Here is a 23713-nt window from a genome sequence, read left to right as displayed (position 1 = left end):
CAATACATTCTCTAATTGGGACTGAACGTTACAGAGGGGGTCTCTTCTGAAGTACCCGAAGCTGCTGAAGGAAGTTTCTGCTACAGCCTGCGTTACTGTTATTTATGGAGGGAGAGTGATCCATTTTACCCAGAGCCTGACATGAGCTCCCGAGTGGAGAACATATGTCAGATAAAGGGTGTCTGTAATTGCTGCAGAGCTCTACAAAGCTGAACCCTATGCTGCTGCTGCTCTTTGATTTGGGACATGATATTAGCATCTGCCTCTTCCCAAGGACTCATTCAAAGGCTGTACAGAGAAAAGTCCTTCAGCTCCAGGTTTTAGTCAGAACAAATCATGCTTCCCCTACAAAGACCAGGGCATAAATAAAACCCTATGACTCCAGTTTTCACACATTAATTACAACACCGCATCATGTTATCAGCGCTGACAAGATGTAGATTTTGAGAATGAGGTTTTAGTGAAGAATTGAATTCCTTGGAATTAATTTCCGCTTGTGTAATGATCTCTCCTCTTTTGATTGTGTTTTGTCAGGAGTGACCCTGTTTGTGGCCCTTTATGACTATGAAGCACGGACAGAAGATGACCTGAGTTTTCACAAAGGAGAAAAATTTCAAATATTGAACAGCTCGTAAGTTTGGAGAGGGAAGGGAAAGAATGCATGCCTTTCATACTGGGAAAGGATTCTTGTGTTTTCTATCTGCACGTTTTCACATATCTGAGATTCTAAAAGAACATTTGCAGAATTCGGTAATTCATAGCAATATAATTTGAGAAGAGAAGAGTTGATGACCCAATGCAGTATTTTATCACACCGTACGTCCAGGGAAAGCAGCCCTGGTGGTGCAAACGGTTAAGCACTCAGCTGCCGACTGAAAGGCTGGCAGTTCAAACCCGCAAAGGAGCTCTGAGGGAGAAAGACCTGGCGATCTGCTTCCATAAAGATTACAGCCAAGAAAATCCTATGGGGCAGTTCTACTCTGTCACTTGGGGTTGCTGGGAATGAAAATGACTCAGAGACACCCAGCAACAACAATGTCCAGGGAACTTTTTGAGGATACCATAGTTGCAGAGTCGATGATTTTTTTGCTCTGTTTTTGTTGTTTTTAAAGCTTATGAAAGCACTAGCACGTCCCCCTCCAAAAAATCTATGGTTTCGAAAGTTTGGCACAAGACTTCACCACCCACATTATGTCGGCCTTGAGATTTTCTTCACATTTCAAAAATTGCACTGGCAAAGCCCTCACTTAAGGCAGGCAACAAGTTCCTTCCGTTTTCAGAACTCCCATAAATCCCAACCAGTGAAGTCTGTGGAGGTGTTTCCCCATATTGAAAATTTCCTAGTGGCTGAAATCTCTGTGGTGAAAGGAGAAGCCATTTCACCCACTCATGAATGACTGCAATGCATGCATTTTAAATGTGGTCAGTAGGAACAATAGTTAAACAGGCAGTGAGGAAGTTTCAAGAGTGAGAATGACTCATTCTTCAAATCCTACATTTAATACCTCTGTTAGAAAGAATAAATGTTGGTCAGATTTCTCTATGGTTTTCAAATACTCCTTAATAATTAGGTAGAGGCAGCATGCATAATGAGGGCCCTCCAGAAAAGTCTAGGCTCCAAAGAAAATGGTGGTGCTGGCGTCAGCAAGACAGGCCTCCTCTTCCCCATCAGCACCTCAGGTTTTCCTTGTGAGTGCTCCCCTGGCGATTGGGAGAGAATGCCACCTGGGTGCTAGGAGCCAGACCATGAGACTTTCCTAAGCACCCAAGTCTGGCTTGCTCTCTCCTCTGCTCCTGAGCAAACTGGGTTTTATGATGGCAGAAGGCCTTGTAGCCTGGTTCTTCAGCTTTCCTAGAGGGTGAGCAAGGGCAGGTGAGGGGCAGCTCTGCTCATACTGCACTTTCCCAGGGACAAGGAGTGGTCGCGGTAACAGGGAGCTCCTCCAGACCCTGAAACTGCCTCCTTCCCTGGGATCCCCACCCCCACCCCAACTCCCAGGCCCCTGGGAATAGGCCACCTTTCAACAGCAAGCACTGAATTCCTCCCGGAAGAGGCCAGTAACTCTCTGCCAGACGTCAGAAGACGGTCTACACAGCCACAAGGGTTTTTTTTAAATTATGATTGTTGTCATCACTAGGAGGGCTATGGATTTTTTTTTTTAACTTTTATTAAAATATATGCAGAAAAGTACACATATCAGAAATGTACAGCTGCTGACTTTTCATGAACTGAACACTCCCATACAGCCTGCCCCCAGATCAAGAAAGAGAACACTACCTGCCCCCAGGAGCCCTCCTCATGCAGCCTCAGGAATTTTTTAAAATAGTAAACAGCTGCCATTTACTGAAGGCTTGTGACATGCCAGCCTTGTGCTAAGTTACAAATGTTCCCATTTTTTCCCCACAACAACTGTATGAGGTATGTAACATAGCTGTTGTCCTGCATATGAAGAGTCCTCTCAGGCTCAAGCCAGGGAACTGCCTGAGTGCACAGAGCTGGCAAGTGGCAGTGCCAAGGTTGATATGTGTGGATGGAATCCTGAGTTCAGTGTCAGGTTTGGTCCTGGAAAGGCCCAGGTACTGCCCCAAAAGGGGACTCAGCTGTTGCAGTTGCATGCAGGTTTGGAAGGGTTGGCTGGGAGGTGGGGGATGAGGGAATTAGGCTTTGATCTATTATTGTTAATTTATGAGTCCCTGGGTAGTACAAGGAAACCCTGGTGGCATAGTGGTTAAGAGCTATGGCCGCTATCCAGAAAGCTGGCAGTTCAAATCTACCAGGCGCTCCTTGGAAACTATGGGGCAATTCTGCTCTGTCCTATAGGGTTGCTAGGAGTCAGAGTTAACTCGACAGCAACCGGTTTGGTTTTGGTTGGGTGGTACAAATGGTTAACATACTCTGCTGCTAATTGAAAGGTTGGCAGTTCAAGTTTGCCCAAAGGCACCTTGGAAGAAAGACCTGGCAATCTACTTGCAAACAATCAGCCATTGAAAACCCTGGGGAGCCCAGTTCTACTCTGATATACATGGAGTCACCATGAGTCAGAGTCAACTCAACAGCAACGGGTTATTGTTAGTTTGGTTCTCAGATGAATGCTTCCTCTAACTCTGAATTCTAGTTTCCTCTAACTTTGGATTCTGAAATATGCCACACTGTCCCTTCCCATTTTATGTAATATTCCCTAAATGCTAAGGTTGTTTTTTTTTTTTTAAATGCTAAGGTTGCTTAGAAGTTTTAAAATCATTTGTAAATTCTGATAAGAACTAAGGAGTGGTTGTTGTGGTTGTGGTTGTTGTTTTTGTTGCTGTTGTGTGCCATCTAGTCGATCCCAACTCATAGAGACCCCATGTGACAGTAGAACTGCCCCGTGGAGTTTTCTTGGCTGTAAATCTTTACAAGAGCAGATCACCAGTTCTTTCTCCCACAGAGCCTCTGGGTGGGTTCAAGTCAGATCTGTGTCTTAGCTGTAGGGAAGTTGGAAAGCCCAATTTTACCAAAGTCAGAGTCATGACTTCTCCGTTTGTTAACCCGTGTAGGATCTGCAGTGTCATCAAGTTGAAATTTTGGAGAAACATTCAAGGAAGATCCAATCTCTCTCAATCTATGTTGTGATTTGTATGCATGGTTTTTGATGCTTACAAACAGCTTGAGCCTCTGGCCCTGTTCTCTTAGAAGAAAATATTAAACGATTTCACCCGCCTTAAGTTCTTCCTTCTTGCCAGTGGAATTCCTCATCCTACATGCCCATTAAATGCCCTTTTTCAAGGTTATGGAAAAAAAAAGGTTTTGTAACATACAATAATATCCTGAAGTCAAGGGTAATAAGAGGGAAGAGAAAACCATGAAGGAAAAACAAAGCAATAATACAGAACCAGATGGCAGGCCTCTTCTGCCCCTCCCCCAGCCCTTCCAGCCTCTGGCTCTCATCGCCTGAATGAGAGGGTGGGATGGGGCTCTGCTCTCCCTGGGGCAGCTGCCACCCTCCCAGTGTGTGTGTGTTTTCCCACTCCCTTCACCTATCCAGAGGCAGAAGGGAGCCCCGGCGCAGGCTTTAGTTATTAAGTACAGCATAAACCCTGTGGTATGCGTGCACACATGTGCCCAGAACCAGGGCACTGCTGCCTTGCACAGTGTGGGGACGAGACCTGATTGACCTGTTCTTAAGTGCTTAATGGGGTGTATTTGTTGACCTGTTCTTAAGTGCTTAATGGAGTGTATTTGGACATTATTTAAATTGAATCCACTTTGCAGAATATCTAAGTTCATCCAGTTTCATTTCCTATTTTTACATTTGCCATCTAGAAATAGTGGTTCTTTAAAATACAGTGTTTTGCACAGAGTGGGGTGGTGATCATTGGCTAGGGTAGTGACTCTTTTAGACATCATCTGTTCATCACATAAGAAATGCTGGTTTAGCGTCCCATTCAAACATTTGAAAAAAGTAAGGATATGCTCTCTGAAAATAAGATGGGCAGTGGCCAGATTTAGAAAGAGCCCAGCATTATAATAAAGACACTCCGTAGCTCAGCTGAGCAAGGCTGATTTATGTTGGCAGATGCCACTGCCTGGCTCCATCAGGGCTCCTGAGGCCCCAACTCCTGGGACCACAAGCCCTGTGAGCAACTTGGGAATTGGGGACACAGAAGATTTAAGAACAGACTCTTTTAATAAGTTCTTAAATTGGAGGAACGGGGGAAGCTGTTATAAAAATCTAAACGTCATTCTAAACCAGACCCAAGGCTTAAATCATATATTTGAATCAGAACAGGATAACGGTTAAAGAAAACTGTAAGAACAGTTTTAAAGAAATACAGCTTTAATAACCCCAATTAACCAGAATAACTCCAGTAAAGAAATAAAAAGTAGTGTAGTAGAAACCCTATTCTCCTAAATCAACATGAATGATTTGTAAAGAGTACAGTACTTATTTGTGAGTAAATCGGTGCTTCTAGTGTATTGAAAAAGATGACTTCATTTGCTCAACAGACTTTTTCTGGGCACAACATGTGACATTTACTACATAATACACTGAGTTTTTGTCACCTCATGTCTCCCTTGATAGAGAAAGTGACCCTGGATGACCTAGAAAAAGAGAAATCAAGTATTTCATCTTTCTCATGACTAACGCAAAACCCTTGTGAGATTAATGGAGTAGCTTAAGAGATAGTCAAGAATTCCTGATATATGACTTTAGAATGAGATGATAGTTGGATTCTAATCTGTGCTAAGCTGTTGAGGTGCCTAGACCAAAATGAGATAGTTAATGCCTGATTTGAACTGGAAATTACTCATTAGTGCCAGCTCACCTGAATAAGGCTGAGTTTGTTCCAGCCTACAGCAGAATTGTTAGCTTCCTGCCCCTGTCGACATTCCTATGAACCCTAAAACTGATGCTAGCCTTTCTTAAATAAAATGGGACTAACTCAATGAGAGTTATCTTGCATTAAAAAAAATAATAATCCTCTGCTACAACCCAAACCCACTGCCATCAAGTCGATTCCGACTCGTAGGGAGTCTGTAGGACAGGGTAGAGCTGTCTCATAGGGTATCCAAGGCTATATATCTTTACAGAAGCCGACTGTCATACCTTTCTCCCAAGGAGCGTCTGGTGGGTTTGAACTGCCGGCCTTTCCATTAGCAGCTGAGCGCTTTAACCACTGCACCACGAGGGCTCCTCCTATGCTACAAGCACTTATTTTTTTCTTACCATTTTGGAGCTTTTCCTGGGTTTTGCGTGTGTGTGGGCGTGTGTGTATGAAAGACTGAATAAAATGGGTATTGTTATTTCCTGTGGTGAAATATCTCCATCTAGTGGCATTTTAAAGACATAAACATTGACACCGCAAACCGAAGATGATGTCTACAAAGCTGTTTCCTTAAACACATGCGATGTTTAAAGGAAAAAAAAAAAAAAAAAAAAGCTTCTGCATATGTACTTAGATGATATGTTTACAACTGCAAATATTTCTTTGGGGGGGGCATAGAAATAAGACTAGTACTAAGCTATTAATATTTTAAATTTCATGAAATCTGAACTTGGAAGGCAGAGGGATGCAGTGGAGGCATAGGAAGGTGTAGACTCTGCTCAGCTGGTAACGATCTAGCTCTTAAGTACCATGGTGGACTCACAAGTGTTTATTTCATAACTCATGTATACATATATTCTTTTGTATGTATAAAATATCTCATAATAAAAATCTGACCATGAATTAAATTTAAGGTTATGTCTAAAAGACTTTATCAGTATGAAAACAATTGCCTTCCTCTTTTGATTGATTTATCTGTTTAAATTCATTTAACAGGGTGAAAAAGGAGAGCTTGGGAAACTTTTTAAAATATAAGTTTTAAGAAACCATTGCCAGCCCCCTGTCTTCGTGTGGGCTATGCTGTGCTGCTTGTTAAAAGAGCCACCAAGCACTTTTCCACAACCACCCCAATAACACATGTTGGTTTGTTACCATTTTCTTATTGCTGTACTAAATCTTATCTGGAGTCTCAGGTGCCCTCATTCAGAGAGATCGTCTTTAGAGACTGGGACTCTGGAGTGAGGCCTGGGTTTCGTACTGGAAGCTTGTTATTCTCCACCTAATTAAATCAGTCTGGGAAGGACCTTTACCAGGGACAAAAGCCAACATGTTTTCTTCCCTAGCTGAGAGCTTTGACATAGAGCCCAGCTAGAAAGTGATTTAAAAAAAAAGGTGGGGGTGAGGGGAGCTTGGGTTTCTGTCACTGCCTCTAGGGACCAAAAAAGGAGGGAGTGAGGGCCCTGGGCCACTGGTGTCTGGGTGGTATATTTCAGCACTAGTGATCCAGAGGGCTGAGTAATCTCAATTGGCTCAGGGACAACTGTGCCCTCCCTTGCTCCTCCCACTCCTGACCCCAGGCTGGTGATGGGGTCTGTGGATACTCAGCAAATGTTGGGGTTACAGCCCCAGGTACATCTCCTGACAGTTGTTCACAGGAAGCAGCACACAGCCCATCCCTGCTCTTTGTTACATATTAAAACTATGGGAGTTGAAGCATATGAACTTTAGTCATTTAATTTACTAATTTGTTTTCATCTGAGAGTAACATTATAAGCCCCCTTTCATGTTCTTCCACCCACAACTCTGAGAGCCACACAGATTGAGACCATACTATTGCATAGAACATTGGTCAATACAAAGTGATATAACTAAAAATTTTATTCCCATAGTGAATTTTTCTTCTTCCCCTGCACTTGTACACATACAGCTACACCCACCCACCCTTGCTCTCCCACCTGCCTGGCTCAACTCAGTGCCATAAATACATGGTGAAATAACCCCAGATTGAGAATATCTGAGGAAAGCTTAACCTAGTGTAGTCTTTGTCACTCTGCCTGCAGAAAGATGTTTTTTACCACTTGTGGTTGAGTCAGTTCTGGCTCATGGTGACCCCATGTGTGTCAGAGTAGACCTGTGCTCCACTGGGTTTTAAATGACTAATTTTTCAGAAGTAGATCTCCAGGCCTTTCTTCTGAGGCACCTCTAGGTAGATTCGAATTTCCAACCTTTCAATTAGCAGCCCAAGTGCACTAACCATTTGCCCCACCCAGAGACTCTGCAGAAAGATGTTATCTTCCCCATTTACTGGAGAGAAATACTTTTGTCCTTTACTGGGCCTCCTAACAGGCTTCCTTTCCTGTATTATCAGCATGTATAATGTTTTGCTTAAATAGGCTGAAGCTGGGTTCCCTTTCCCTTCCCCTCAGTCCAAGTCGAGGACACTCGAGTCCCAAGCAAAATATGCCTCCTACCCAAAGAGTACTCTCTTACGGCCGGGGTCCTGCAATCTTAATTCACAAATCAGGCAAGAGACAAAGCTGGGTTCAATTTGGATTGTAAGCCATCTGACCTTCACTAGGGATTATGCTGAGTTTGGAGAAAAGGAGCGAGGCTAGAGAAGTCAGCTGATAGAATGATGAGAGACAGCCATCTACCTACAGCATTGAGTCTGAGACTGCGAGACATTGAAACAGCCAACTTACTCATTTCCCTTCTCTTTTTTCTCTACAGGGAAGGAGATTGGTGGGAAGCTCGCTCCCTGACAACTGGAGAGACGGGCTACATTCCCAGCAATTATGTGGCTCCAGTTGACTCCATCCAAGCAGAAGAGTATGTTTTGTTTTATTGTTTTTTGTTTAACTCCTTGCTGCTAAAAGTTAGTTACCACAATAAAATGCCACTGAACACTGTGCAGATGGGAGAAGGAATTCACTAGAGTGATTAAAGGCTGAGAGAATATGCTAATGCTGTCCCCCAGGCCTTAGACCATGGTGTTTGCCCTATCTGTGTATTACTTGCACTGTTATTAATGTTTCCCCTTAAGTTTGCTCGCTTTTTTAAAACTTAAACATTTATTTTGAAAGGAAACTTTATATCAGTTCCCAAAATTAAGACCCAATATTGCTTGCCATCAATAGAAAGTAACCATAAAAATATGATGAAATTCTAGCTAGACCATATTTTATTGCCAATCCAACATTCTAAGCTGCAAAGAGAGAAATCCTGGTTAAAGATCAAGCTGAGATTTTTCTCCTCTATGCAATCCAGAAGTATTAAAGAAGTGCTGCAAAGACATACCTTCCATGCCCAGGTAAAAGTATCTCATGTGCAGTGTGTGTCCCAGAATTCAGGAACTACTGTGGTGATGGATTTCAAATGGTCCTTCATTTGATTTGGGGTCTCGGTTGGTTTCTTTGATGGTAAATAGTGGCCAGTAGTTATTTGGCTTAAGGATTCCACAGGTAGCAGTTTAGGTTGGTGGTCGCTAGGCTGAAGGAATTCTAAAAGAAATAACCCTCATTCCTTCAGTCAGCCAGTAGGGATTAATGGGCACTTCCAAAGTGGAGAACTGCCAGAGTGGCTTGTTTGAAGACCCTAACTTCTGAACTGAGGGAAAAGGAAGTGGGGCAGTGGTCTCCCAAACGCAGGAACCTGGCCTCTTCTTGACACCATGGGGATCTGCCACCCCTGCTCAGTGAGGTGGTCATGCCAAACCCTCACTGGAAAGGGAGTCAAGAAAAGTCAGTCACTGAGCCTAGCCTTTAGCTCTGGTATTTAATTTTGTCATGGAGTTATTTAAGAACTGCAAGGAGGGTTTAGACTCCACACCCTAGGCAAATCCCCAATTGGATCATTCTCTTGTCTTTAATTCTCTTGTATTTCTTCTAAGGAGATCTGGTTTGTTTCATACTCTCAAATACTCAGTGGCTCTGGGCTGCTTCTTGTCTCCTAAAAAACGTGTTTCATCATCAGTGAATACAGGACTTCGTATTGAGTTTTTATTTTGGGGGCAGATTTGCAAACATCTTTGTGTTCTTTCAGAATGAAAGGTGCCACCAAAATGTAGCATTACTTTAGCTTAACGGGAAATACCAGCTCTATATTTATGAGGGTCAGCTTTTTAAATATTTTGTGTTTAAAGAATAAAATATCATTTTTTAAATAATATTTATGGTTTTTACAAATGCAGTTTATTACTATTATCTTAAAATATTGTTGTTTCAGTACAATCCATTGTTCTAACAGTCCTCTTTTCACCAGTTTGTGTTTCCACAGCATTTTAATTGGGTTATTGATACAATCCTAGAAAATCATTTCTCACAAATAACCGGCGCCATTCTCTTTATACCAACTAGCTCAAGGTTAGGGATTGTCGCACAATTTGGTACCTTTAAAAGTCAGTGAAGAGTTAATATATAGTGTGTCTTTTGTTATCTTCAGTGAAGCTCTTTCATTCACAGAAGAATTCAACCATGAATACATAATAGCTATGTTGAAGTATATATAATGAATCAAAATTTTATTTTAGAAACTGGATTCTTTCACAGTTAAATGTTCTAAGAATTGTTACTGTGGGCAGATTCCAATGGAATGCTCCAGCATTTGCCCTTGGGTCTTTTGAGTACCTGCTGTTCGTTGAGCATCTAGTGCTGAACTGTTAACTAATTGCCAAACAATGGTTAGGGCTTGGGGTGGGGGGAGTCAGAGATAAAAGAGAAATAGCAAAGGTCAGGCAGTGACTTGATGTGACTCCTCCTAAAGTGGTGCAGGGTGTCACTAATTTCTTCAGAGAAAATATTAAAGTGTCTACAGCTGGGAGTCATTTTTAAGAAAATGCTCATTGACTGTGCACAGATATCAAAGGTGCACAGTAGCCAGTCCTGCAGCTGTGCCGAAGAGAAGACTGAACAGCAGATCACAGCCCAGATGCTTGCTAAATGCTTTTTGTTTATCCACATCCTCATACCTGCTGGATGAGAGGAGAAAATAAAAACAAGCAACCAGGGGCAGCAGTAATCTCAGATAAGGGGAGAGTCTTTATAGTTGTTTTTCTGAGTTCCTGTAGATAGAAAGTTACTCAAAATATCATGTCTTTATTTTTTATCCATTCTGACTGACCTTTTTTATTTTTAAAAATGAATGATTAATGATTTTTTTATATTCTAAGACTGTGTATTGTTGTTTCCCAGGGGTTGTAACTACACTCAGGAATCAAGGGTCTTGTAGATGAGCGTGGGAAGGGTGTCCTGTGGTTGCCATTTCAAAACAAGGTCTTAGGTTTCTCCTTTTGTGCATGCAGGTGGCAATTCTAACACAAACCAGTTCCTGTCATCTCTGGAGGGAAGGAAAATAGCCCATAATTCAAGTCTGTTCTTTTTAAGGAGTGAAAGAGGCGGATTAGGGCTAGACTCAGGAATAGATCGAAAGAGAACTGGATGAGCTTGGGGAAAAAAAAAATTTATGTCTATAAGAGGCTAAGGACAAATTTGGAGGTGAGGGAGATTAACGGGCAAAAAGGCCTACCCTATTTCATTTTTAAAATGATAGTTAGAAAATATTTCCTTTCCTTGATCTCATTTAAAGGTGGTACTTTGGAAAACTTGGCCGAAAAGATGCTGAGCGACAGCTTTTGTCCTTTGGAAACCCAAGAGGTACCTTTCTTATCCGCGAGAGTGAAACCACCAAAGGTAAGATAGCAAGTTGAAGTTAGCTTGTCATTCAAATCTGTGGATTACTCAGAGGGAATGAAAGGCTTATCCCTAATGTACAAGGATTTTAAAATGACATATATCCTCCCTACCTTTTTTTTACCTAGTGAGTGAAGTCCTGTTTCCAGTTTTCCCTCCAGGCTGTAAAACTGCAGACAGCTCCAACTAAACTACGGAGACTTCAGATCAAGGCCTTCCTCCCAAAACAGGGGCCGGGGTAGATTTACTGCTTGGGGCAACCAGGATCATAGGATTTTCAGAAGTCTATTTTTTTTTTTATGAGAATTATGATTTTCTAAAACTCTTAGTTACTCAGGAGCAAGTCATGCAGGTTGTTTAGGTTTTCCTTTTTTTTTTTTTTTTTTAATAACTGAGGATCTTAGACATCTCTTCCTCTTAATTGTTGACCTTTTCATTATTTAACAGCTCATTAGAGCCCACAGGAGATGATGAGTAAAGGAAAAAAAAAATAGTAGCCTTCTAACTTGATCTACCAGACACTGGTTATATGCTCCTCGTAAAAGTGTTGTTAAGCAGAAATTTGAGTCTTGCTTCTAGGGAAACAGTCCTTAGATTTCTTTTGTGTGCACAGCCCCTACTGCCAATGATGCCCCATTGGTAAAGGAGGCAGAGAAGTAAGCTCAGCCATGAACCTCTGTGTTTCTCTTGACTTCCCCGGGGAGGATTGGATCTATGCCGTATTAGACAATACAAGTGTACTGAATAGAGTACTGTAGAAAAAAAATCCAGGAAGCTTTCAGTCTTGCAGGTAAAATCATTTTATTGCTAATACCTTCTGACATTTACAGGAAAGCAAGAGGTATTTTCTTCCTATGTACTGAGTGGAAATGCTGTGTGTCTGCGTGTGTATATGTGGGTATCTCCCCTTGATAATTATTAATCAGAATAGTCAAGTAGTTGAGACCTAAAAAACAAATTAGCACTCAAAGTGATGGAAGTTGCTAACGCTTTGTGTATTTATTAGGTGCCTATTCACTTTCTATCCGTGACTGGGATGATATGAAAGGAGACCATGTCAAACATTATAAAATTCGCAAACTTGACAATGGTGGATACTATATTACTACCCGGGCCCAGTTTGAAACGCTTCAGCAGCTTGTACAGCATTACTCAGGTAACCTTAACTGTAATTAGCTTATGAGCCACGGGGACACTGGAGGGTTTAGGCAGGCACAGAGAAGGGAAAGGGGAATGTGGTCCAACAAACATACACACAGTCACTAGTAAAATGTCTTTTTTGCAAGTGCCTAAAAGTGGTTCTTGTCTGAGTAGGTCCCGTTGCTTATTGTTTTACCGTAGTTATTATTAGTTCCATAATGTTTGTCAACAACCAAAAAAACCAAATCCACTGCCATCAAGTCAATTCCACCCATAGCGACCCCGTAGGGTTTCCAAGGCTGTAAATCTCGATGGAAGCAGACTTTGGTTAGCAGTTGATCGCTTTAACCGCTGCCTACCCAGAGCTCCTTCTGTTGTCAATAGATTGTATAATTCTTTTTGTTTGTCAATAGATTCTGTAATATTCTAGCTCCCCAAGTAGGAAGCAATAGGTTAAATTAAAAAAAAAAAGTTGTTTGTTTTTTCATCTTTATCCTAAAATCCTCTCAAGTATCTTTCCCATTCCTCTGCACTGTATAATCCCAAAACCCTGAAAGGAAGATGAAGCAGTCTCTGGAAGGCACTTACAGGAGACCCTCCAGGGGATGGCGTTTCTGCCATCACTGTATGCTCAGCACAGACACAGGAATGGCTGCACATATATTTCCTTCTCATGACTAGATGAATTTTGCAATCCATTTACCATACTCTACTTCCCCACCAATACTTCTGTTTCCTAAGGAGCCTTGGTGGCACAGTGGTTAAGTGACTGCTAACCAAAAGGTCAGTGGTTCGAACCCACCAGCCACCCTGCAGGAGAAAAGCCCTGGTGGTCCGCTTCTGTAAAGATTGTTGTTGTTTTGTGCCATCGAGTGGATTCGGACCCACAGCCTTGGAAACCCTATGGGCAGTTCTACTCTGTCCTACAGGGTCACTGTGAGTCGGAATCTACTTGATGGCATGTAACAACAACAACTCCTGTTTCCTAAGTGGACTTAGAGTCGTATGACCTACAGTACATCTAATCTACTGTGTTAAATTTAACTTTAAAAAGTAGAGGAAGCTCTGTCCTAACACCCAGATGTTACCATTATTTTGTTCCTGGAAACATATAATTATTAAGTGTCCGGCATGCAAGTTGTACACTTTATTAAAGAATTTGGTTTTATGTGCACTTTGTTAAAATAATCACTCTCATTCCTAGATTAGCAAGTGTATCCCACCATCAGATACATAGATACACATGCATATGGATATAGGTATACATGTACAGATCTATCTCCCATTAAGCTAGTAGTGTTTTTGTATAACTCATTGCCATCGAGTCAATTCTGACTCATAGCAACCCTATAGGACAGCGTAGAACTGCCCCATTAGGTTACCAAGTAGTGGCTGGTGGATTTGAACTGCTGACCTTTTGATTAGCACCTGAGCTCTTAACCACTGTGCCACCAGTGGTTTCTATACATTTATATATTTCATATTGTTCTACAGAACGATGACAAGCCCCAGAAAGAGTATGTGAATGTGACTTCACCTCTGCTGTTGCCCTGTGCACATTCATTAAAAATGTGTGTGTGATTTTTTCAGCACAAAAAAGCAGTCTTTTGAAAATAACAGTAAGAAATGCCTGTGTATTGATTTGGGTCACTAATGAGCAATAGAAAAAATTAACACTTGGAGTATTAGTTGATTAGAGCATTGGGTAACTTTTGCTTGATGCAGATTCTAATGAGATATTTGGAGAAAAGAGGGCTGACTATCTCTCCGAGCTTAAGTGATACACTCCAGATGTCTGCATGTCGTAAGGATGTCTCAAATGCTGAAATATATTTCATTACAGCCAAGCATCAACAGGATCCTTAGGGTTTGAATCATTTGAAAATACTGTGTTGGAAAGGGCACCTTGAAAACATCCTAAAGCTGGAAGGAGAGAAGGGATATGAAGAGCAATAGACACATTTTTAATCTCAAAAAAAAACCATCTTGAGTTTAGATTTGTTTTTATATTAACTATTCCTCTTCCCTCTTTCTCTCATACAATAAAATGCCTTTGAAATCCTGACACATAAATAATTTCCTGCCTAAACATCTCAAAACCTGATTCCATCAAAAATAAAAGTTAAGTTTTGGCAGGTTCCTAGAGAAAAGGCAAGACTGCCTTTGCATTTCCTAGATCTGAGGGGCTTCCAGGGGGCTGAGGTGGGGCAGGGGCTCTGTCCACCTCACAGCCCGGACTCTGGGCAGCTCCTGTCACTTTCCTTACCCCTTGTTCTTTGTTACCCTTTCTCACCTGGATGGTTTTGAGCTTGGCATTTAGGCAGTTTCCCCTAAAATGCATATTATTTTTAAAAAAGTAAAATAAACCTCCAAGTAACCTCTAAGTGATGACTATATTTTTCCTTCCTCTTTTTTGCTTAAGGAATAGAGTTCTCTTATATCCTTGAGTTTCTGCAAATTTTAGTTGCCATGCTTTCTCCTTTCAAACCAGACTGTTAAATTATATGCCAGAGACTGTTATAAAGGTTAAGGGGGAAAAAAAGGAGTTACCAAAGAAGCAGTGTAAGAGCATCTAACTGGTAGAACAGAGTCAGAAATGCCAAAGAAATCACTAGAGAAGTGAGACCTTTTTTCCCCCGCCAGGTATAATCTGTAGCTTTACTAGTTTATAACAGTCTAATATTCTATAAAAAATCCTATGCTAAATTTACAATTTTAGATAAATTCATCCCAAAGAGATCCCAGGCCCCTGGGCAGCCTAGATATTAGGCAGGTGAGAAAGCACAGTCATGCTGGCATTCAATAGTCCAAATGCACCTTTTGAAAGCAGCGGGGGTATTTTTGGAAACCCTGGTGGCATAGTGGTTAAGTGTTACAGCTGCTAACCAAAGGGTTGGCAGTTTGAATCTGCCAGGCGCTCCTTGGAAACTCTATAGAGTAGTTCTACTCTGTCCTCTAGTGTCACTATGAGTCGGAACCGACTCGACTGCACTGGGTTTGGTTTTTGGTTTTTGGAGGGTATTTTCAGGTGTCCACAAGACATGGTATTAGCACATTGGGCTGAAAATGTTTTTCTTGCTTAGTAAGTGAAAATCCAAACTAGACTATATCTACATATATATGCACAGACTATGTTATATCTGTGTGTATATAGAGTAGTGGAAATATAGAATCCCCCCTATTCTACCTCAAATGAATATGTTTCCATGTGTGGTGTCTAATCTTCCAAGATGTGTGTATTTCTGTGCTAATGTAGCACTGTTCTGAGTAGCACTGTGCGCTGGTCGGTGTGGGTTTGTGTATCTGTGAATGTTTTGTTTCACGTGTTCTGCTCTTCTCTCTCCCTCTCCTGCTGCTGTCTCCGCCCCTGCTCCGTCAGAGAGAGCCGCAGGTCTCTGCTGCCGCCTAGTAGTTCCCTGTCACAAAGGGATGCCAAGGCTTACCGATCTGTCTGTCAAAACCAAAGATGTCTGGGAAATCCCTCGAGAATCCCTGCAGTTGATCAAGAGACTGGGAAATGGGCAGTTTGGGGAAGTATGGATGGGTATGCTGAGACTCAATTATTCTATTATTAGCCTCCTCGTTTGGGGACTCTCAAACGTCAAAGATGGAAGGTGAAAATACAGAGTATGAACAGGAAGAAAACTTAAACTACTAATAGTGGGAAATAATGATTTTGATTTCAGAATTCTGGAATTTCTAGAAAAGAAATAGTAAATGATCAAGACTGGCAGCTTGGCTCAGATTGTACTATATTACATGAGCCTCAATTCAAAAACCAGTAAATGGTACAAGGAATGACCCAGCCTGCATAAAATGTCTTGCCTTTCATTTCCAACTGCAAATATTTGTTGAATAAACTCAGCATCGCCCTGAAGGGCAAGTCACCTTCCATCTTTCCTAGTGCATGCATAATTATGGATTATAAGGACTGTTTTCTTTATTAATTCCCTTTCCTGTAGAGAAAGATGATGGTTTGTGTTTTAACTTAACTGTGATTGCACCGAGTTGTACCCCACAAACTTCTGGATTGGCTAAAGATGCTTGGGAAGTTGCACGTGATTCGTTGTTTCTGGAGAAGAAGCTGGGTCAGGGGTGTTTCGCTGAAGTGTGGCTTGGTAAGGCAGAGGGCACATTTTGTTTTGGCTGCGTCTTAGAGCCAATTAAAAGGATGGTTTTGAACAAAAACACGCAAATCTATATGCACAGCCCGTTTGGACCAAGACAGCCTGGATGGTCACAGGCCATCCAGGTTTTCAGAATATGGTGATTCCTCGGTGTGCCCGGCTATCCTGCTCCATGTGGGTAATTAAGGCACCCACAGAACAGGAAACAATTCACTGTGAATCTGGCTTTTGTTCTTCCTAAGAGACGAGAAGGTAAGATACTGTAGATGGGCTACTGTAGGGCAAGGCTGTGGGCTTTTTGCTCATTGGGCCTGGTTTGGATCTCTACTAGCTCATGAAGTATGGGCAAGTGGCTTATTAACCTCTTTGAGCCTCAGTTTTCCCATCTGTAAAATTAGAATACCTACTTCAAAGGATTGCTTTGAAGGTTGCAGGGGACAATATGTTTAAAGTCCCTTGGGGGTCAGTAGGCACACAAGCTTCTCTTAATCTGGTTGTCATTGTCAAGGACAACTGCACTGGACCCTCCCCAGTGCATTTCTAACGACTTTTGGGTCAGTAGCAGCTTTGCTTAGAGATAATACATAGATTTAGACCCTACCCAAAAACATCAGTACGAGAATATTTGATTGTGATGTTTGTGAAATCCTCCTTCCTTAGAGTCCATTAAAAACAATGTAGATAGGTACCTCTCCTTAATGTGCGAGTGTCAGTGTTTAAGTGTGGTCTGAATTAAAGGAATTAATACATTTACGCACTTAGAACACACCCTGGCACATAGTGTAAGATATACGTAGATAGAGATATGTAGATATAGAGACACATACACTCACATACACATATATATGTGTATCTTGGCTTTTATAATAGTATTATCATTATTACTGTATTTCAGAGTTCACATTATCGTGTCCGTCTTACTCTGGACTTTAACTCAAGTATTATTGTAAATATCTAAATATGGCCACTTTGTAGTTAAAGTTCTGGGTCTTAAGAATTTTAATCAAATCATTCATATACTCAGAAGAATTGGACCCCACAAGAGAATTTACTTTCAAACTTTATCGGCTTTAAATCTCCACATATAGCATTAAGATTTTGTTTCTCATTGAACATAAAGCATCATTTTATGATAATTCAGAATGGGGATGGAATACTTACGTAATTAATGGCATTGTTATTAGAGAGGAAGCCATTTAAAATTTTGGAGTGCCAACACTCAAATACCAAATTTCACGTACAGATTGTCAAATTTCCCGTTTACATTTAGTGGTCAAATATTTTTGAGAATTCAGTTAACTCTCCTTTAAGCTCCTTGTTCTTTCATAATTTATACTTTTTTAGGTACATTTTGTAATTATATGAAACATATATTCAACGAGAAGTGCTCCAATTTAGGTAATTTTTAAAATTCTAAAGTCAATTACATTAACTATACAAATTAATCTTAATTTAAACCAGCCTTCTTTTTCAAATAGAAAATAATTTAGCAGATTTTTCTTTTCCCCTTATAGAATAGGTATAATTCCAAGTCAGAGGACTAATAATGGAATGCACATAAAACCTAGAATCTGGGAGATGGGGAGGGGGCTAGCACTGTAAGAGACTGGAAAGGTACTCCAGTTCTAGTCCTATATTTTACAGATGAGATAACTGGTAATTATCTTAAGCCAAGCCTTGCCTGGTTTTAACATTTTAAGTTTCAGTATTTCTGTTCCCTCTTAGCTGCCGTTTAATTTTTCCAGCCTAGCTGATAAAAGTCATTGTTCTAGTTGTAGCTGACCATCAGTAAACCTGAGGGATTTTTCCTTACCTGGTCGAAGTATTGGCAAGTAGATTGAGGACTTCTTGCCAGTGCTTATCAGCATGCTAAGCTCAACTGTTAAAGGACTCAGTCAAGTAGCTCATCCATTGCAGACAATTAAAAGTCTAGAGGTAGGTTCCAAACGTCTGCAGGTGTGCTCATATTTTTTAAAATGGCAATCTCCCATAGAATAGAACTTAAATAATCTGTTTTCTTCTGTGGTTACTCTGTTACCTGAGGAATGGTTGTTGGATGGCTAGAGCTCCCCTAATGCCTAGACTATATCATTGTAAAGAAGGGAGCAGAGCTTTTGGGTTAAAATTTGTAATCACATGGCTGAGCCAGAAAAGGAGAGTGGTACACTCAAAATTAAAAAATTACAAACTGGCCATAAGTAAGACTTTTTTTTCTTTTAAAAATACTTGACAAAGTCCTCGATCTGTATTTTGTTCCACATAAAGTATGTTCAGTTTTTTTTAAACTTAAAAATATAACTTTGTGCAAATAGCTATTGGTTAAAAAAACTTTTCGTTCTTCAAAAGAGAATCTTTGGTTTGACTTAATGTTGTCGGATGTTTGTAGGTACCTGGAATGGAAACACAAAAGTAGCCATAAAGACTCTTAAACCAGGCACAATGTCCCCTGAATCATTCCTCGAGGAAGCGCAGATCATGAAGAAGTTGAAACATGACAAGTTGGTCCAGCTGTACGCAGTGGTGTCTGAGGAACCCATCTACATTGTCACCGAGTATATGAATAAAGGTTGGGCAATGCCTCTCCTCCACCTCACCTCCTCGGTGACCTAGAGTATTACTGCACAGGGAGAGAATGGCAGCCTCCTGCTCGCTTTTTCCTGGTTTCTGTGTGAATCAACTATTCTCATCAGGAAGCACCAACTCACTAATGAAAACATTTTAAAGCAGACCTTGCATTTGCCCCCAAATCCTTGCAAAATCCATCTTTTGCATGCTGCACGTGTCAGGAATTCAAGCTCCTCTCCATAGTTAAAACATTCATTTTTAATACAGAGATTGGTGCAGAGGGCTCTGATAGTTTGTTATTATTTTGAATGCAGTAGCTCCTGTTAAATTTCTCTTTTGCAGGGCCAGAAAATTAACAACAGACACTGGTCTTTGGGTTAAGTTTAGTCTCCTCATTTTGGCTTCCTTTCTCCCTGCCCCGCCCCCCCTTCTTAAACAGCAGACGAAGAAGCCACATGCTTTTAGACAGCACATTTTATTCTCACCCTCTCTCTCTCTCTGCCTTCCTCCCTCTCTTGTTCTCTCTAATCAAAGCAATATTGCTGGGGATAAGGCCAAAGATCACTTTGTTTTGGAAAAACAGACGAACCAAACCAGAAACAAACAGCCTTAAAAGGCAGTGTGCTGTACATCAGAGGACGTCACTGTCCTTTGTCTTTTCCACATACTTTCTTTTAAAATGTATTTGGAATTTTTTCCCAGCTAATTGTTTGCCCTTTGTAAGCAGGGTTATTTTGTAAATAACTTTGTGATTAAAGCATGAAAAAAATCACTGATGACCATCATGAGCCTCCAGCCTCTGCAAGTGATTATTCCAGCCTTGGTGTTAGTTCTGAGCCTCTTTAGGCTGTTACACTAATGGCTCCGAAGCCCCAGCTGTTTTGGTTCAGATGTCTGATTTAAGGCTTGGCTGGCTATGGTCTTATTAGGGGGCGCTACCTCCCCTGCACTGTGCGCTGTATTTCTGGGATACGCTTCTCTTGATTTAAAATCTGTAAATAAGACAGGCCAATGGTTCTCTAACGTTACTGTGTATCAGAATCACCTGGAGAGGTTTTTAAGACAACAGATTTCTGGGCCCGACCTCCAGTGTTTCAGTAGGTCTGGAGCAGGGCCTGAGAATTTGCATTTCTAGCAAGTTCCCTGGTAATGCTGTTGCTGCTGGTTCGAGGGCACATTTTGGGAACCACTGGGCTGAACGGCGTTTTTCCCACATCACTCCTTTGTGCAGGGCTGATGCCCGAATGGCATGAAGTGGTGCAGGTCTCCACAGGTTCCTCTTTATGACATAAAGGAAGATTCTAGTTCTATCAAATTTTTGTTGTAATCCTTAGAAATGGAGTCAACATTATTTATTTTTAAAAGATAAAAACCATTGCCCTTCAATACATAGAATCTTCTCAGTCCTTATTTTTTGTCTAAACCTTTTTTTTCCACTCATGGCATTACTCCATTCAACTACCTTATGACTTCTAGTAAGAACATTATATACAGCCCTCTATTGGGAGTTTAGTTTTTTTTTTTTTTTTTTTCAAAGTAAATCGAAATGGCTTTTTGTTTTGTTCCTAGGAAGTTTACTTGATTTCTTAAAAGATGGAGAAGGAAGAGCTCTGAAATTACCAAATCTTGTGGACATGGCAGCACAGGTAGGCACCATAGCACCTGGGTTCATGCCTTAGAATTAACAATGTGCCAGTGTATCGAGTCATGAGGTAACGTGTCCTGTCCCCTGGGTTTCCACAGGTTGCTGCGGGAATGGCTTACATCGAGCGCATGAATTATATACATAGAGACCTACGATCGGCAAACATTCTAGTCGGGCATGGACTAATATGCAAGATCGCTGACTTTGGATTGGCCCGGTTGATCGAAGACAATGAATACACAGCAAGACAAGGTAGGCACTTGCATGATGATGGTTCTCAGTCATTTCCTTGAGAATGGTCATTCACTGCATGACTCTTTCTCCTTACTTTCTCTTCCTCCTCTTAGATGTCATTCCTCAGCTAGGCTTTTTCTCCTTGATCTGGCAAGAATTTGACCACATTGCAAGTGGGAGATGGTAGTGGGTTCAGTTGATAAATGAAATATGGCTACTTGGTGAGTGAGTGTCCACAGTGGCCTCCTAACTCATGCCGCTTTCCTAACAGCATCCAGGCCTGGGACACTTTGTCTTTGGAGAAAAAGGGCTGTGGAGGGGTAAGGGATCAGTCAAGTTATAGCTTATCAGTCAGTCAGAGTCCCAGGAGAAGACAGAAGACACACTCAAATTGTAGCATTTAATAGCAGGGTTATTTACAAAGGTATGGTCAGGGTTTAAGAAAAGCAACAGGGTAGGGTACAGCATCCCAGAGCTAATAACAGCAATAGAACCAAGGCCTGAAAGGCAAGGGAGCAGGCACCAGAACACAGAGCAGGCAGGGATGGGGAGAGCCCGCTTTGGTAGAGAAATACAGCAGAAGTAGGTCTGGGGACCGATACCTGACCTCACTTTTCAGCCCTCTTCTGGTTCTCCTGCCAAACCCAACCAGAAGCCAGAGGTCAAAGGAACCCAGTCTCTATGGGTCCAGGAGTATTCCTTGGGTAGCAAAAACGGTTAAGCACTCAACTACTATCTGAAAGGTTGCCAGTTTGGACCCACCAAGAGGTACCTCAGAATACAGGCCCGGACGTCTGTTTCTGAAAGGTCATAGCCTTGAAAACCCTATGGAGCAGTTCTCCTCTGCACACACAGGGCTGCCACGAGTCAGAATCTACTTGTTGGCAACTAACAACAGCAACATGGGCCCAGGCAGGGAGGAGAGAGGACCTAGAGGGATTTCAGAAGATAACAGCATAGTCATGGAAAAGTTCCACTTCCCTTAATCATCTCCCTTCACCCCACTCCCTACAACAAATTCATAGAAACTAGCCTTTAGAGAAATACATTCTAAACTAGCAGTCACTCCAGTGGGGCAGCTTCTCAGATTGTATTAGAGCACCAGGTACAAGGGAGGAAATTCCCCGGGATATTTCCTACTTTCCTTGATATTCACATAGTGGTCACCGGGCAGATGTTGTGGAATTAGGTATGTAGTTTGCAACCACAGGTAGGCTCCTGTGTAGAATTTAATGCTCATATCGGAGGGAAAGGTATAACTTTCAATGTTGTGTTTTTAACCAAAGCCTATTCTTACTCCAAGTAAGACTGAACAGTGGCTGGGCTATATTTCAGGGTGATACTTTGTACAAGATTTCATAATAGCCACCTTTGGTGTTTTTGTCACTTTTTTTTTTTTTTTAATTCCTTTAATGTCAGTTCTTCCTTTTATTTGAGTCTAGAATGCAAACATTCTCAGCAGTCAAGCCATGCAGAAAAAATGTTGATCTGAGACCCTGGCTGGTATAGATACTGCCCAAATGCTAAATTACATGTCGGTCAGACAGCTCAGCTATTTGAATTTGCCCAACACTTGATAGCTCTTGTCCCAGAGCCAAATGCCCACACAAGGAGCATGCCCGCACAATACAACACACACATATACACACCGCATGGGGCCAGATGGTCGTATCTCTAATCAAAAACACACAAGCAGCTTTGATTGGCACTGGTAGTCCAGAGAGAATTAAGGACATGATTTTGAGGCAAGGTGAGCTGAGAGGGTCTGAAGTGCGACTTGGTCTGAGACCTGGCCCTAAATGAGAAACTTACCCTGAGGCAATCCTCTCAGATCCAGCTTCTCAGACCCAGAGTGAGAGCAAATGAAGATTTTGAGGCAGGAATATTTGGTTTAGGAAAGGGCCAAAATACATTCACTCTTCATGGCCGTGTAAGTGCCCTTCTGTGTGTGAGTAGAGTCCCCATGTCAAAAGAAGTGGTTCAGGATTTGTTTCTCTCCTTTTCCTGAACTGTGGACTGTACAGAGCTTGTGGTTAACACTCCTGAACCCTTGATAAGTGAGAAGGTTACGGGGCCAGGAGCCAAAGGATACTAGCCTACTAGCAGGGGTACTGCTGACAGGAACTGGATATTTGGTTCATGGGTAGTCCAAATTGGAGTGAAGTGCCTCATGATGTAGCCCTGGGTGATTAGCACCCAGGAGATGACATGTGAGGAACCCCTTGTTTGTTTCCCCTCACATCACCCTGCTGCCCGTGGAGCAGTCCAGAGCCCACCATCAACTCTGGCCTTTGAGGCCCTGTCCTCCTTCCCATTTCATGCTCTGATGTTCTCCACCAGCTTCCTCACCTCCACTCTCACTTTCTAGATCAGATGCTGCCTGAACCCTTTCAAAAGACCAGCCTCATACCCTTTGTACTGTGATTCCTTTATTTAACTTCCAAATAGAGGGCCCCAACCTGCCCTCTAAAAACTTCTTTTTCTTCTCTCTTTCCTTTTCTAAACATCTTGAAATCCATGCCAAACACTGGAGAAAGATGAGGAGAAGTAAATTAACTGAAGAACTGAACTGGAGGGAGGGGGAGGCATTGGGCCCTCATGATTTCAGAGGAGAATAAAAGAAATGCTGTCCTGCCACAGAAGGAAGGGAAGGCAGAGGCATTTATAGCCTGTCTACCAAGTGTCAGGCTGAGTGGGTAAGTGTGAGGAAGTAGGGAGGGAAACAGAAAATAGACTCGGAAGGGCTAAGTAACTTATACAAAGTCACACTGCTAGTAAATGGCAGAGCCAGGATATGAATCGAGGTATGGGTGGTCCAATTGCAGCTGCCCTCTTAAGCTAAGCTAACTGCCTCTTATCAAGACAGTGATTAAAAGAACAGGAAAATACCACAAATGCCCTCTAAAATGAGCTATGGTCAAAAAAACAAAAACAACAGGTGTTGGCAAGGATATGGAGAAATTGGAACCCTCATCCATTGCTAGTAGGTTGTAAAATGGTGCAGCTGCTGT

At 41.7% G+C, this 23713-nt stretch overlaps 1 protein-coding gene across 8 annotated transcripts in view; it reads left to right on the top strand.

Moving 5' to 3' along the window:
- The window catches only part of FYN (FYN proto-oncogene, Src family tyrosine kinase), a 237988-nt gene that overhangs the window by 178257 nt on the left and 36018 nt on the right, over positions 1-23713 (top strand). For 6 of the 8 annotated variants that reach the window (XM_010598705.3, XM_064289947.1, XM_023542304.2 and 3 more), the window contains 8 exons: positions 535-631; positions 8035-8133; positions 10888-10991; positions 11998-12147; positions 15511-15675; positions 18645-18824; positions 20393-20469; positions 20567-20720. In XM_010598705.3, coding sequence (XP_010597007.1) covers positions 535-631; positions 8035-8133; positions 10888-10991; positions 11998-12147; positions 15511-15675; positions 18645-18824; positions 20393-20469; positions 20567-20720 — 1026 coding nt within the window. Of the gene's footprint in view, positions 1-534; positions 632-8034; positions 8134-10887; positions 10992-11997; positions 12148-15510; positions 15676-16093; positions 16250-18644; positions 18825-20392; positions 20470-20566; positions 20721-23713 lie in introns of all 8 variants that reach the window. The other 2 variants (XM_003404286.4, XM_064289963.1) reach the window with 2 other exon arrangements.

This window comes from Loxodonta africana, chromosome 1 (genome assembly GCF_030014295.1).
Source record: "Loxodonta africana isolate mLoxAfr1 chromosome 1, mLoxAfr1.hap2, whole genome shotgun sequence".
Taxonomy (NCBI): Eukaryota; Metazoa; Chordata; class Mammalia; order Proboscidea; family Elephantidae; genus Loxodonta; species Loxodonta africana.
This window is presented reverse-complemented; position numbering and strand designations above follow the sequence as displayed.